This window comes from Tupaia chinensis, unplaced genomic scaffold (assembly GCF_000334495.1).
Source record: "Tupaia chinensis unplaced genomic scaffold, TupChi_1.0 Scaffold000403_1, whole genome shotgun sequence".
Classification (NCBI taxonomy): Eukaryota; Metazoa; Chordata; class Mammalia; order Scandentia; family Tupaiidae; genus Tupaia; species Tupaia belangeri.
Window position 1 is genome coordinate 253,289 of NW_006159905.1, and position 14,953 is coordinate 268,241.

The 14,953-nt window shown below is 53.4% G+C and overlaps 1 protein-coding gene and 1 non-coding gene across 3 annotated transcripts in view; both read left to right on the plus strand.

The window, feature by feature from the left end:
- Positions 1-878: 878 nt before the first annotated feature.
- PRRC2A (proline rich coiled-coil 2A) overlaps positions 879-14,953 on the plus strand; it is a 16,349-nt gene continuing 2,274 nt past the window's right edge. For both annotated transcript variants that reach the window (XM_006154263.3, XM_006154264.3), the window contains exons 1-24: positions 879-899; positions 3,150-3,324; positions 3,845-4,022; positions 4,381-4,480; positions 4,564-4,636; positions 5,495-5,638; positions 5,806-5,957; positions 6,149-6,228; positions 6,360-6,502; positions 6,815-6,905; positions 7,014-7,230; positions 7,660-8,134; positions 8,564-8,754; positions 8,977-9,271; positions 9,648-9,855; positions 10,068-11,930; positions 12,295-12,566; positions 12,769-12,899; positions 13,104-13,233; positions 13,345-13,430; positions 13,627-13,860; positions 14,015-14,155; positions 14,278-14,349; positions 14,661-14,828. In XM_006154263.3, coding sequence (XP_006154325.1) covers positions 3,213-3,324; positions 3,845-4,022; positions 4,381-4,480; positions 4,564-4,636; positions 5,495-5,638; positions 5,806-5,957; positions 6,149-6,228; positions 6,360-6,502; positions 6,815-6,905; positions 7,014-7,230; positions 7,660-8,134; positions 8,564-8,754; positions 8,977-9,271; positions 9,648-9,855; positions 10,068-11,930; positions 12,295-12,566; positions 12,769-12,899; positions 13,104-13,233; positions 13,345-13,430; positions 13,627-13,860; positions 14,015-14,155; positions 14,278-14,349; positions 14,661-14,828 — 5,556 coding nt within the window. In that variant the 5' untranslated portion in view covers positions 879-899; positions 3,150-3,212. The remainder of the gene's footprint in view (positions 900-3,149; positions 3,325-3,844; positions 4,023-4,380; positions 4,481-4,563; positions 4,637-5,494; positions 5,639-5,805; positions 5,958-6,148; positions 6,229-6,359; positions 6,503-6,814; positions 6,906-7,013; positions 7,231-7,659; positions 8,135-8,563; positions 8,755-8,976; positions 9,272-9,647; positions 9,856-10,067; positions 11,931-12,294; positions 12,567-12,768; positions 12,900-13,103; positions 13,234-13,344; positions 13,431-13,626; positions 13,861-14,014; positions 14,156-14,277; positions 14,350-14,660; positions 14,829-14,953) is intronic.
- LOC114008853 (small nucleolar RNA SNORA38) lies at positions 3,509-3,639 on the plus strand. The gene has a single exon (XR_003550352.1). It is a non-coding gene; the product is annotated as a small nucleolar RNA SNORA38 (small nucleolar RNA).

Consider the following 14,953-nt stretch of genomic DNA (forward strand, 5'->3'; position numbering starts at 1 on the left):
TCCCACATGGCCAACTGCAGTTCAAGTCCTGGACCTGGTGGCTTGGTTTTCTCGCTTACTCTCTCTCTCTCTCTCTGTTCCTCTATGGTCCAATTAGAATAAATAAATAAAGTTAAATAAAATAATAATTAAAAAAATATATATATAGCTGTTGAATGATTTCTTGCGTGGAAAACAGATCCCAGGAGCGCAGAGGGTTCCACAGTAATGAGACAAAGGAGGGAAACACTACCGCATTTCCTAAATGAAACCCATTGTTTAGAAAAGACAAAGTATCAATAATATAAAAACCCATACATAAAAATAGAAGATCACAAAATTAAATGTCTGCTCAGTCATTGGTGGCTAGTACTTGGATAAATAGGTTTTCCCGGCCTATCTTTGTTCAAATGATTTGCATGTGTTATGCAAATAAATAGAACTACCCAAAGAATGCCTATGCGGAGCGATGCTGATGATACTCTCGACGAACCCGCGGATTGGCCTGCCTACCCAACTCATTTGCATGACGTGATTTAACAAGCGAAGGCTCCGCCCCCTTGGTGCTTTAACCTCTCTGGAAGGGACGCGTGAGTTAAAACTCTTCCCAGAGCTAAGTAAGCTCCGCCCACCGGCAGCTAATCTCTCTCGCCCACCCTCGTCTCCTCGCTCATTCTCCTCAGCTGAAAGCGCTACGGGTCTTGCATCGTTTCCTTCCACTTTCGGCGTCCCGACGTTTCTCCGCTTCCATCTTTCAGTGAACGCACGACGCACGCTCCGCCCACTTCTCCCATAATTCGTCGTGTAAATCCTGCGCCCCAACAGGCCGGCTGACCGGCGCCGCATTTCCGCCCCGTCTTCACGTCTCAACGGCCGCGACGGGGGGCCCGCCTCCTCAGCCAACCGGCGTCCTAGTGTGTGTAAGTCCCTCCTCTTTATGCAAATAGCCTCCTCTTGCTCTTCACAGCCTGTCTTTTTTTTTTTTTTTTTTTTTAAAAAAAAGGGGGGGCAGTCTCTGTGTAAGACACACTCAAACATTTCAGTCACTCCTCAGATGTTTCTTGTTCCCGTTGGAAGAAAAGTCTCATTCTTGTTTCAGCTGCCGAAGAAAACTTGAAGTTTCTAAATGATCTTCTAAAACTTTTCTCTGTTCGGGTTCAAGTTCTGTGTCCCTTTCGCTCTGATACAAGTTTTTATCCTCAGCCTTCAGCGGGGGGAGAAGAAGCTGCCATTAGCCGCCGCCATTTTGTCCTCCTGCTGCCGGGCCTACCTGCCCCTCCCCCTCTGGTACCTCTACCCCGGGACCGGCGCCACCAGGCCCTCTCAGGGTCCCCAGCTCACCCCCGTCCACCCACCGCCCTGCCTTCACGGGGCGACCCCGCGCCCGCGCCGGCAGCTCCTCACCCTCTGCAGAGCTGCCCCTCACCCCGCCGCCGCCCCGGGGTGGGCCGCGCCCGGTGCCGGGCCTACCTGCCCCTCCCCCTCTGGTACCTCTACCCCGGGACCGGCGCCACCAGGCCCTCTCAGGGTCCCCAGCTCACCCCCGTCCACCCACCGCCCTGCCTTCACGGGGCGACCCCGCGCCCGCGCCGGCAGCTCCTCACCCTCTGCAGAGCTGCCCCTCACCCCGCCGCCGCCCCGGGGTGGGCCGCGCCCGGCAGCCCTCTTGGAGGGTCTCTCCATCCATGTTGGACCCCTTCTCATCACCTAGCGTTAGGGTCACCCCATTTTGACGCCCCTCTTCGTGCCAGGTCACTTGCACTCGAGCACCGCTTTTAACAGCATCTTTGCTTCCTACATGCCTTAATTTCCCCTCAGCTCTTTAGTTCTTCCTATTCACTGTCCCCTCAGTCCTCCTCTAAACCCCTTTTCTTCCTGACCTCTTGACATTAACCCCCTTCCTCCCCTGCATCCTTTCTCTGCCATTCCTATGCTTCCGTGTATTATTTCCCACCACCTTCTGCATTCTGTATTTTAGTGTGTTCATGAGTCTTTTATCCCCTTCTTTTCATATATTTATTTTCACAGAATGGCCTCCTCAAACACTTCAGAGCAGTCACCATCCCCTCATCTCCAGTCTGTCATAAAGTTCTCTGTCCCCGATTCTGGCCTTCATCCTGGGCCTGTGCATGTCCCTGCTCCCTCCCACCATTGCTGGAGTCTTTGTTTTATGTACTAGTCTCACCCGTATATAAATGCCTGGCCACTTCAAAATGGACTGAATGGAGTTTGGCCAGCTTGGGGAGCAGGCAGTATTAGTGAAAGAAGTGACTGCTGGTGGACATTTTTAACGAGGATAAGAGAATGAGGTTGGTTTTGGCCTTGGCGCTCTGGTGTCTGGCCTTTGACTGCAGGATGCTCTTAAAGTGGCTCCATATGCTTTGTTTTTCTCAGTTCTGTATAGGGTAAGTCAGAGCCCATCAGTATTTTACCTGGAGACAATTTTTTTTTTTTCCCTTGGAGCTAAGATGGGGGAAAGTTTAGGAAAATACAGGATATTCTGAATGCTTGGGGTTCTGTAGCCTGAGAGTGTGGAGAGTCCAGCTTTTCTATGAGAATTTCGCTGGCCTCGGTCCCCTGTTCGGCTGAGCAGGCTCATAAAATCGTTAAGCTCCCAGCATACCTTCCTGCAAACCTCCCCAGATGGGAACTGAGGCTTCTGGGAATAGAACCTGGGGCACAGGGCCCTGGGGCGTGATTAGGGAGCTGGTGTCTAATAAGTAGGGGATCTAAAGCCCTGTTGCTTGTGCAGTGGGGCTGTAGGTCTATTTCGGGTTTTCTCTTGGGTTTGTACTGGCTTGCCTTGATCTTCTGTAGGTCTCTGAAATGGTTTTGGTGGAGAGGAGAAGTACTTGTTGGGGATAATGAAGAGGCTGCTATTCTTTATGGACTCTCACAAAGAGCAGAGTGTTTATACTAGGAGGATATTAGGCTTTTATTTGGATTTCTTTGGCAAAAAGTGGGGGAAAGAGGGAACATGGCATTTGGGCTGTATGGGAGCTGAGTAGATTGTGGTTTCCTAAAGGGGATGGAGAGTTTACATAGGCTGGAGGAAAAGACACCAGAGGGCCATATATTGGAGTCCCTAATGAGAATGAAAGGGAGCTTCTAGGTTTCTATTAGGTCTGTAAAGGAGGCAGAGATTGAGACACTTGCTGTCTGGCCCACAGGCTCCGGCACGTTTTGGGGGAGGTGCCTGCAGGACCCAACATACTCAATGAGCTTCCAGCGCAATGTCCGATCGCTCGGGGCCGACTGCCAAGGGGAAGGATGGAAAGAAGTATTCCTCGCTCAACCTGTTTGATACGTATAAGGGCAAGTCCTTAGAGGTCCAGAAACCCGCTGGTGAGGGTCCTGCAAAGATGCTACTAATGGTTGGAGGCTAGTTGTGAATGGGGCATACGTTTTAGAGCCATTTGAAGGGGAACACTTATTGTAGAGATAAGAAAAGACCAGGGAGACACTGGAGACCTCCCGACATTACCTTGGGTCCTATAGAGGGTCGTGGTCTCTGGGTGATTACCAGTTACCCTCCTACAAAGGCGTGTCTGTGGTTGCCTGTCTTTGGACACGTAAGAATTGGAGGCAGAGAAATGTGGATTTGGAGGAATCTGGAGCCTGCTTGCTCCCCGCAGGCTCAAGATCACCCATCCCATATAGAAGCATTTATTAAATTAAGTCTTGCCTGTAGACATTTCAGAAATTATCAAGGGCAGGGAGAGGGGTGGCTTGTAAGAGGAGTTTGGACTAAGTGGGCACTATGACACTGAAGACATCTAAATGGTATCTAGGGTGGGAGGATGTCAGATTTCCCATGTGAGGCATTTTTGACCCTCTTTTTTTTTTTTTTTAACCTTTTCTTCAGTTGCCCCTCGTCATGGCCTGCAGAGTCTCGGCAAAGTTGCCATTGCCCGGCGTATGCCACCCCCAGCCAATCTTCCAAGCCTGAAAGCCGAGAACAAAGGCAATGACCCCAATGTCTCATTAGTGCCGAAAGACGGAACAGGATGGGCAAGCAAACAGGAGCAGTCCGACCCCAAGAGGTAGATAGAGGCTTGGGGGTTCTAGAGTGATCGTTATTTTAACTTTGAACTTTAGGGTGAATTGGGGATTGGCCTAGCCTGGTTAGGTAGAGCCAGAGAAGAAGAGAGAGATCCATTTTCGATGTATTTTAGGTTTCCTGTTTGATAACTGAAGTATGTATGGTGTTTTTAGTTTTCTCTTAGACATAAGAAAGATAACAGGCTATGAAAGATGACAGAACTAAAATATTTTGTCCAGATATTTGTTAATGGTAGCAATTAACCTAGGTTAAGTCCTTACTTTCCACTAGTTGGAGAAGCAGGGCAGATGTTTCAGGCTCTGAATAACCTTGAATTCTGAATTCTACCATCCCCTCAGTTCCGATGCCTCAACAGCTCAGCCGCCGGAATCGCAGCCACTGCCGGCTTCACAGACGCCTGCCTCCAACCAACCGAAACGACCCCCAGCAGTCCCCGAGGTACGGGAGAACTGGATGGACAGAGGGAGGAATGGCTTCTAAGCCTACCCACATTACTGTTTATCTTCTCTCTGCTTCCCTAGAACACTCCTTCGGTTCCAAGCGGGGTAAAGTCCTGGGCACAAGCCAGCGTCACCCATGGAGCACATGGAGATGGTGAGTTTGGGCTGTCTGGGGAGCTGTGCCTTGGGAGGCAGGAGCCCCACCCTCTACCTTCAGCAAAGTGTCCTTGGTCCTCTTTTACTAAATCTTTGACTCCGTATTCATTTTCATGGGGCATGAGAACAAATTTAAGTCTCAGCCTTACGTGGGGCGTGGTGGAGTTTCAGAACTGATCTTGCTTCTTGGGGAATGAACACTTGCCTCAAGCTACCAGGGCTGGGACTTGAACTGTGGTCAGCCAGGTGGGGTCCCACCTCCTTGATTACTGTACTGTGGGGCTGGCCCTAGAGCCTTCCACTTTTTTTTTGTAATTTGTCAGAGGGCATATGTGCTCACCAAAGGGAAAGGGGTAGTGAGAAAGCAGTCCCCATAGGGGATGGTCACGCTATAATCCCTTCTCTTTCTCCCTCTTTATGGAATTTCGGGCATTCACATGCCCAGCATGACTTTTTAGATCTGGTCAGCCACGTGGGATACATCCAGCACACCACTGACTGGCCAGATCCCGTGTGTGTTGTCTGTAAATGTATTCTATTTTTTTTTTTTTTTTTTTTTTTTAAGAGAGAGAAGTTTTTTGCTGTAAGGGCGCATGCATACCAGAAAGACAGCGAGAAATCACCACTACCACCCCCCCACCCCCCTCAGGGAGATGGCCATGCTGCAATCCCTTATCATTCTCCTCTAGGGGTTTTGGACATGCCTGCACACGCACCTGGCATGAGTTTTAAGCCTCCAGGTCCGGGACTTGAACCATGGTTAACTATGTGAGAGTCCAGTGACATAACCATTACACCATCTGTTGGTCCCTGTAAATGTACTTCTGTCAACGGTTTTGCACTCCTATCCACACAGGTGGAAGGGCATCAAGCCTACTGTCGCGATTCTCTCGAGAGGAATTTCCGACCCTGCAGGCGGCTGGCGACCAGGACAAGGCTGCCAAGGAAAGGGAGTCTGCCGAACAGTCGTCTGGGCCCGGACCAAGCCTCCGCCCCCAAAGTAAGTGGCCTTGTTATGTGAGTGGGTGAGTGGCTGCTTTTTTGACCAGGACGTTACTTGTTCCATCTCAGAACTAGATGCTGGCTTAGTCCTTTTCATTATTAGCTATATTTACTTGCCACTGAATCGTTGATTTCTCTTTATTTTTACCTTTTCCCAAATCACAGACTCTACAACTTGGAGGGATGGAGGTGGACGTGGCCCTGATGAGCTGGAGGGCCCGGACTCCAAACTTCATCATGGTCATGACCCCCGGGGCGGGCTGCAGCCTTCAGGCCCACCCCAGTTCCCTCCCTACCGCGGAATGATGCCGCCCTTTGTGAGTTTGGATATCTTATTATAGAGTGGTTGTGCTGGAAGCTAGCTAGAAATCAGGAGGACTTAATCTTTGGTGGGGATAGGTAGAAAGTAGGGACCTATGGGACATGAAGGGTGAGAGGATGATGGCGGGTTTTAGGAGCCCACTGGCTGTTTGTCCTTCTGAGCAGTAACTATTTGGCCCTCTTACAGATGTACCCCCCATATCTCCCGTTTCCTCCGCCCTATGGACCCCAGGGGCCTTATCGATACCCTACTCCTGATGGGCCCAGGTGAGGGATCCAGGTCTGGGTTTGTGATGGGGGGAGGGAAAGGCTGTTGGGGGAGGAGATGATATTACATTGGCATTGGTATTACGGCTTGTCATCTTTTACTTTCTCTCCCATTTGTTTTTTTGTAATAGTCGCTTCCCCCGTGTGGCAGGGCCCCGGGGCTCAGGGCCGCCAATGCGCCTTGTAGAGCCTGTAGGTCGGCCTTCTATTCTTAAAGAGGATAACCTCAAAGAGTTTGACCAGTTGGACCAGGAGAACGATGATGGTTGGGCAGGTAAGTAGAATTAAAGATCAATCATTTGGATCTTGAAAGGCAAAATCTGATGAAAAATAGAGGGTTGTGCAGGAAGAAAATGGAGGTGGAAAGGTAGAGGAGGTACATGGAGGAAGCCCAAGCCCTGGCAAAGTATGGAAAGGAGTGAGAATTACAAGACTTGTCATCGGTTGACCTAGAGTTCACAGGGAGGGAGTTGGCATTGGTAGCATATCCCTTCACATAGTTGCAGACCACTTTCTGTGTCCCAGGAAGATAAAGGAAGTGGGAATGCAGAATGCTTGGATTACTGCTATTCATTTTCCCCCTCAGGGGCCCATGAGGAGGTCGACTACACTGAAAAGCTCAAGTTCAGCGATGAGGAAGACGGGCGAGACTCTGATGAGGAGGGAGCTGAGGGCCAGTGAGTTAGGGCCATCAAGGGAAAGGAGGGGGTTCAGTTTTTCTCTTGATAATATATGTAGCAGCTAGATTGCAGCTGGTATTAATTCCACTGTTGATCTTCTCACAGCAAGGATTCCCAATCAGCTGCTGGTGAGGAACGGCCCCCTGAAGCAGATGGCAAAAAGGGCAACTCCCCCGGCAGCGAACTGCCCCCTCCCAAGACGGCCTGGGCAGAGACCTCTCGGCCTCCAGAAACAGAGTCTGGGCCTCCTGCCCCAAAGCCTCCCCCACCCCCACCTCACCGGGGCCCCGCCGGGAATTGGGGCCCCCCTGGGGACTACCCAGTGAGTGTCTACAATGAGGGGTTGAGAGGGTCAGTTGTGGGAGATTAGTATCAGCTATGTAACTGAAGTAGTAGTGACAGAGGGAGCTGGAGGGAGGGCTGAAAATGGGCTAGGTGAAGCACAGGGTTGCAGGGGATCTCTGGAAAGCTTGAGAATGTCCTTGGTGTTAGAGGAGTCTGGTTGAAAAGTGAGAGAAATTGAGATGCTAATGAGAAAGAACAGGAGGCCTGGGTGTTTGGGTCTCTGAAGGAGAAAAGGAACAGAGAAAAACCAGGGTGATGATGAGTTTGTCTCTGTCCAGGCAGGTCATCAACCCCAAGGCCTAGTCTTCGCTTCCCTCGGAGAGAGATAGTTGATTGGTTTGTGAAAGAGATGATAGAAAACATAATGACTGACACGCGTGGCCCTGCTGGGTCTGCCTATTGACAGGATCGTGGGGGCCCACCCTGCAAGCCTCCAGCACCCGAAGACGAGGATGAGGCCTGGCGGCAACGGAGAAAACAATCTTCGTCTGAAATCTCTCTGGCCGTGGAGCGTGCCCGGCGACGGCGTGAAGAGGAGGAGCGGCGCATGCAGGAGGAGCGCAGAGCAGCCTGTGCCGAGAAGCTCAAGCGGCTAGATGAGAAGTTCGGAGCACCGGACAAGCGACTCAAAGCAGAGACTGCTGCTCCACCTGCTGCCCCTCCTGCCCCAGCTCCACCACCCGCCGTCCCCAAAGAACTCCCTGCACCTCCAGCTCCCCCACCGGCACCAACCCCAACACCAGAAAAAGAACCTGAAGAGCCAGCACAGGCCCCTCCTGCCCAGTCCACCCCTACTCCAGGTGTGGCTCCACCTCCCACTCCGGTGAGTGGTAGTGGCAGTACCAGCAGCACGAGCAGCGGCAGCTTCGAAGCCAGCCCAGGTATGGAGGTGGAGATAGACATTAGCAAGTGTTAGGTCTCTGAGTGGCTGAGGGTACGGGTGGTAAGAATGGGGTAAACGAAGTAATAGGTGATGTGGGAAAAGGGTCTCACATTCGTACGGGTTGTTAAAGGGAGGCATCTAAAAGCGTTTTCTGTATGCCTAGAATGGCACAAGACTGAAGAAGGTGTTACTTTGGTGGTTTCATAGGAAGTTAATACCACTACTTTTGGCTCTTGAGAGACCATGGGGGTGTTTTTATGAGTCTTATGATGGTGAGTGTGATTCTTCTGTAGGAAAGTTTATGGGTAAGGCCAAATACCTCAGTCTTTAGGGAGGGAGCTAGCGATTTGGGTTGAAATTTCTGGGGTTCATAGGATATCTGTTGATGAACTAGGTCACTGTGAATGTTGTCTTTTCTTTAATGCAGTGGAATCCCAACCACCCTCAAAAGAGGGTCCTGAACCACCAGAGGAGGTTCCTCCTCCCACCACACCCCCAGCTCCAAAGGTGGAACCCAAGGGTGATGGGGCTGGTCTCACCCGGCAGCCCACCAGCCAGGGATTGGGCTACCCCAAATATCAGAAGTCGTTGCCACCTCGTTTTCAGCGGCAGCAGCAGGTAAGAACAGGTTGCTTCCTTCTGAGGGCCTCTTCTCTCTCTGGCTTCAGTACTCAGCCTATCTGTGAAATTACCTGCTGGGTCTCACTGTTGCTTTTGTTCAGTTCCATTTCTGTTGGGTCACCACAGTTTCCATTTGTTCATTAACCTTTTTATTTTTTTGTGGTTCCTTTGTGTGTGCACCACTGGCACCTCTTAGTCCTGTATTGTGTTCTTCACTAGGAGCAGCTCCTGAAGCAGCAACAGCAACAGTGGCAGCAGCATCAACAGGGCTCTGCCCCACCTGCTCCAGTGCCCCCATCCCCACCACAACCTGTGACCTTGGGGGCTGTGCCAGCTCCACAGGCTCCACCACCACCTCCCAAAGCCCTGTACCCGGGTGCTCTGGGCCGGCCTCCACCCATGCCCCCAATGAACTTTGATCCCCGCTGGATGATGATTCCTCCTTATGTGGATCCCCGGCTCCTCCAGGGCCGGCCCCCTCTAGATTTCTATCCTCCTGGCGTTCATCCCTCTGGTAAGGGGCCACCAGGGGACTGCTGAGGGAGCCTCTCAGTCCTAGGAGGCAGCTGTCAGGGTGCTACTGTGATTTTGGGTTAGCTGGTCTTGCCAGTGAAGCGGGGAGGGTATATGTTTAGCACTGTTGAGTTCCCTGGTGAGAATGGGCTTAAGGGAGAAATAAAAAGTGGTTCTTCGTTCACCAGGACTTATTTATTTGGTGGGGAGGTTGATTCTTCCATTGGGAAGCTGAGCAGCTAATTTTAACAAGAGCAGGCAAGTCCTAACTTGAAACGAGACGGAAGAGCCGATACGGAGGACTAGATTAGGGAGATGGCTTTTTGGGCTGTAGGATCTGTGACACAGAGTTGTTTTTCTTACTTTTTCCCCCTCAGGCCTAGTTCCCCGGGAGCGCTCAGACAGTGGGGGCTCAAGTTCAGAGCCATTTGAGCGCCATGCACCACCCCTCTTGCGGGAACGGGGCACCCCACCAGTGGACCCAAAGTTGGCCTGGGTTGGAGATGTCTTCACCACACCCACTGACCCCCGCCCACTTACCTCACCACTTCGCCAGACTGCAGATGAGGATGACAAGGGCATGAGGTGAGTCTGGGTAGTGAGAGATGGGTGAGTTCCCAGTGAAAGGCTCTGGGCGTAAGAGATAGGTACTTTGGGTTATTGGTGAAATGATAGGGATGAACCAATGAAAGGAGTGTCTGTAACTTAATAAATTATTCTCTCTTTTCACTTAGTTCTGGTTTTCTTTGTCCTGAGATAACCTATTTTCATTTATTTTTTTCTGTCTCCCTCTTCAGGAGTGAGACTCCTCCAGTTCCTCCCCCACCACCCTATCTGGCCAGTTACCCTGGCTTTCCTGAGAATGGAGGCCCTGGACCCCCAGTCTCTCGCTTCCCACTAGAGGAGCCAGCTCCCGCAGGACCCCGTCCACTCCCCTGGCCTCCAGGCAATGATGATGCAACTAAGATACAAGCTTCACCACCCAAGAAGGAGCCCCCCAAGGAAGAGACTCCACCGTCCACAGGGCCTGAAGCAGGCCGAAAGCCTGTCCGTGGTGTTGGAGGTGGAGGCCAGGGTCCCCCACCGCCACGCAGAGAGAGTCGTACCGAGACCCGCTGGGGCCCTCGCCCAGGCAGCAGTCGACGTGGAATGGCTCCAGAGGAGCCAGGAGTTCCTCCCCGCCGAGCTGGACCTATAAAGAAACCCCCACCACCAGCAAAAGTGGAAGAGTTGCCTCCTAAACCTCTCGAACAGGGAGATGAAACCCCCAAGGTCCCAAAGCCAGACCCACTTAAGACAGCCAAGGGGAAGATGGGTCCCAAGGAGACCCCACCCAGTGGGAATCTTTCCCCTGCACCAAGGCTTCGGAGGGACTATTCCTATGAAAGAGTGGGTCCTACTTGCCGGGGTCGGGGCCGAGGCGAATATTTTGCTAGAGGGAGGGGTTTTCGGGGTACTTATGGGGGGCGGGGGCGGGGAGCCCGAAGCCGAGAGTTCCGCAGTTACCGGGAGTTCCGTGGAGACGATGGGCGAGGAGGTGGAGCAGGGGGACCAAACCACCCCTCTGCTCCCAGAGGCCGCACTGCCAGCGAGACGAGAAGCGAGGGTTCAGAGTATGAAGAAATCCCCAAGCGTCGCCGGCAGCGTGGCTCAGAAACGGGCAGCGAGACCCATGAGAGCGATCTGGCCCCCTCTGACAAGGAGGCCCCTCCACCCAAGGAGGGAGTGCTCACCCAGGTCCCTCTTGCTCCCCCACCAGCGGGAACGCCCCCCTCTCCAGCCCCAGCCCGCTTCTCCACTGCCCGTGGTGGGCGAGTCTTCACTCCCAGAGGGGTGCCATCACGGAGGGGTCGCGGTGGGGGGCGGCCACCACCTGTTTGCCCAGGCTGGAGCCCTCCAACCAAGTCCCTGGCTCCCAAGAAGCCACCTATAGGCCCTTTGCCACCAAGTAAGGAGCCTTTGAAAGAGAAGCTGATGCCAGGGCCTCTGTCCCCCATGGCGCGGGGAGGCAGCAGCGGAGGCAGCAGCATGGGCATGGGTATGGAAGATGGGGAGCGACCCAGGAGGCGGCGACATGGGAGGGCTCAGCAGCAGGACAAACCACCTCGCTTCAGGAGGCTGAAGCAGGAACGGGAGAATGCTGCCAGGGGGGCCGAGGGCAAGTCCTCTTCCCTGGCCCTTCCAGCCTCTGCTGGACCTGAGGAATCCCTCACAGCAGTTGCAGTGCCCCCACCTCCTCGCCGGGCAGCTGCCAAGTCTCCTGATCTGTCAAACCAGAACTCAGACCAAGCCAATGAGGAGTGGGAGACTGCATCAGAGAGCAGTGACTTTGCCAGTGAGCGCCGGGGGGATAAGGAGGCTCCCCCGCCAGCACTTCTGACCCCCAAAGCTGTGGGGACTTCTGGGGGCAGTGGAGGTGGAGTCGGACCAGGCATTTCAGCAATGTCCCGAGGAGATTTGAGCCAGAGAGCCAAGGATTTGAGCAAGCGGAGCTTCTCTAGTCAACGACCAGGCATGGAACGTCAGAACCGGCGCCCAGGCCCAGGGGGCAAGGCTGGCAGTGGAGGTGGTGGCAGTGGTGGTGGCAGCGGGGGTCCTGGGGGAAGGACCGGCCCAGGACGAGGGGACAAGAGGAGTTGGCCCTCCCCCAAGAATCGAAGGTGGGTAGGGGCATGAATTTTTAAGGTTAAAAATTTGGGGGAAAGGATAAAGGCTTGGTCAGGATGGGAAGTTCGGGTGCCATGGCACTGGAGGCATACAGGCTTATTGGGCACTAGGATTTCCAGGTCCAGGTAAGGTGGGTGGAGCACAGTTGATAAGTGAGTGGGACCCAAACGTTTCTCTCCATTCATTCGTTTGTTCTCTACAGATCTGTGTGTGTAGAGAGCCCTACAAGGGCTCTGAAACCCCTGTATTGTAACGGGAGAGCATGGGTCACAAGGAGGGAAATTAGAAAACAGTTTGACTTGTAGGGCGGGAGTAATGCTATAGCAAGTACTGGAGTCGATGCTCTGTTTTCTTCAGCCGGCCCCCAGAGGAGCGGCCCCCAGGGCTCCCCTTGCCTCCCCCACCCCCCAGCAGTTCTGCTGTCTTCCGCCTGGACCAAGTCATCCACAGCAACCCCGCCGGCATCCAACAGGCTCTGGCCCAGCTTAGCAGCCGCCAAGGAAGTGTAACCACGCCAGGGGGGCATCCGAGGCCCAAGCCTGGGCCTCCCCAAGCCCCTCAAGGCCCCTCCCCACGGCCCCCAACCCGATTTGAGCCCCAGAGGGCCAACAGCAATGGCATCGGTTCTGGTAAGCTGGAGGGGGTATGGGTGGGGATGTTTCTATCCACACAACAGGTCAAATGCTGGAAGGGGAAGGGGCTGGCCTGGGGGCGCTGCTGCTGGGTGTTCCAGTGAGCAAGGGTGGGAGGATCGGGAGGTGGAGTAGGGAGGAAAAGTTGGGGTCATTGGTAGAAGAAGTCAGATGCTGACAGTTTTCCCCTCTTCCCCAGACCCCCACTTCGAGGAGCCAGGGCCGATGGTGAGGGGGGTGGGCGGGACTCCCCGGGATTCTGCCGGGGTTCATCCCTTCCCCCCCAAACGGCGAGAGCGGCCTCCCAGAAAACCGGAGCTGCTGCAGGAGGTGAGGGTTGGGGCTTGAGCTTGTGCTTCACTGTGTTCCTCTTGAAGGTTCTTGGTTATGGTTTTCTGTTGTCCTAAGACCTGTCGTGTTCTTACCCAGAGTTCTGTTGTCACTGCTTGTGCTCCCTACCCTCACTGTCCTGCCTTCCTGCATTTCCCAGGTCTCTCCTAACTTGTATTTCGCTTCTGGCCTTTGTTACTTCAGGAATCTTTGCCACCTTCTCATAGCTCTGGATTCTTGGGCCCTAAGGCTGAGGGTCCAGGTCCTCAGGGAGAACCCAGAGATGCAGGCACCGAGGCCCTAGCCCCTCACATCTGGAATCGTTTACATACTGGTGAGTAAAGCTCTGTGAAAGGCGTACGGTAGAGGGGTAAAGAGTGAGTGAGGTGGGCTTCAGAGCTGCTTCTCATTACCTCTTTTCTGGGGCTGATAATCCGCTCTCCAGCCACTAGCCGGAAGAGTTACCGGCCCAGTTCCATGGAGCCCTGGATGGAACCCCTGAGTCCTTTTGAGGACGTGGCTGGAACAGAGGTGAGTGAGGACGGGAGGGAGTGGCTGAGCTGGGGTTTTGCTGAGCACTGGCCACACTTCCCTATCTGTTTGGGGTTGAGTCGGGCTGGGCTGCTGTGTCATACGATTGTTTCTGTTTGGGTTGAATGTGCGCATCAGTCAGATACCAGGGTGCTTTCTGCCCCCACTTAACTAGCTCCTTCTCCACTCCTCTCAGATGAGTCAGTCTGACAGTGGGGTGGACCTGAGTGGGGATTCTCAGGTGTCATCAGGTCCCTGCAGCCAGCGAAGTTCCCCTGATGGAGGACTCAAGGGGGCAGCAGAGGGACCCCCCAAGCGGCCTGGAGGCCCCTCACCCCTGAATGCAGTTCCTGGTGAGGGTCCACCTGGCTCTGAACCCTCTGAACCTCCTAGGAGACGGCCACCTGCCCCCCATGATGGGGACAGAAAGGTAAGAGACCAAGAGAGGGTAAAAAAAGGGCTAGGAATCTGACTGTGGCCCTACTTTGACCTGCCCCTTCCCTCTGCTGTATGTCGTGGGGATTCCCTGAACTGGGCTTTCCTTACCTCTCCCAGCTCCACTTCACTGTGTTCCTCCAACCCAGGAACTGCCCCGGGAGCAGGCTCTGCCCCCTGGCCCCATTGGCACAGAACGATCACAGCGTGCAGACAGAGGTCCAGAGCCTGGCCCTCTCCGGCCAGCCCACCGACCTGGCCCCCCAGTCCAGTTTGGCACTAGCGACAAGGTCTGCATGGGTTGGATCTGGGTTTCCTTGGTTGGGTAGAGAGGAGGGAAGGCCAAGAGGTGGGACATGGAAGATAACAAGTCCACGTTACGGGATATTCTCCCCTGCCTTGTGGTTTATAGGACTCAGACTTGTGCCTAGTAGTAGGAGACAGTTTAAAAGCAGAGAAGGAGCTGGCAGCATCAGTCGCTGAGGTAAGTGGGAGAATGAGTGGTGTGGAAAAGCCTAGAATTTCTGGAAATGGTGGCTGGGTGTGAGGGGCCAGCAGCTGGCATGGTGGTTGAGATGTTGGACTCGCACATGTCTGACCACGGCTCAAGTCCTGAAACTGGCTACCTGCTTTCCCACTTTTCCTTCTGTCTGTCTTCGGTGAGCATGTGTATCTTAAAGCAAATGGAAAAGTAACAATGATAAGACAAATTTAAATATATTTTTTAAAAAAAATGAAAAGATGAATGGGTGTGACCGAGGCCTTAAGGGTACCAGACATGCCTCTGCTCTCCAGGCCATTCCTGTGTCCCGAGACTGGGAGCTGCTCCCCAGTACTTCTGCCTCAGCTGAGCCACAGTCCAAGAACCTGAGTTCTGGGCCCTATGGCCCGGAGCCTAGCTCTTCTGGCCAATGCCTGTACCCCGAGGTCTTCTATGGCAGCCCTGGACCTCCCAGTTCTCAGGTAGGCCACTTTCCATCTCATAGTCCCCTTGAATGAATAACTTTTTTCCTGCCTTTCCAAGTTGTATACTTGTAAGACATCATTTTTTTTTTTTTTTTTTTTTTTTTTTTTTTTTTTTTTTTTTT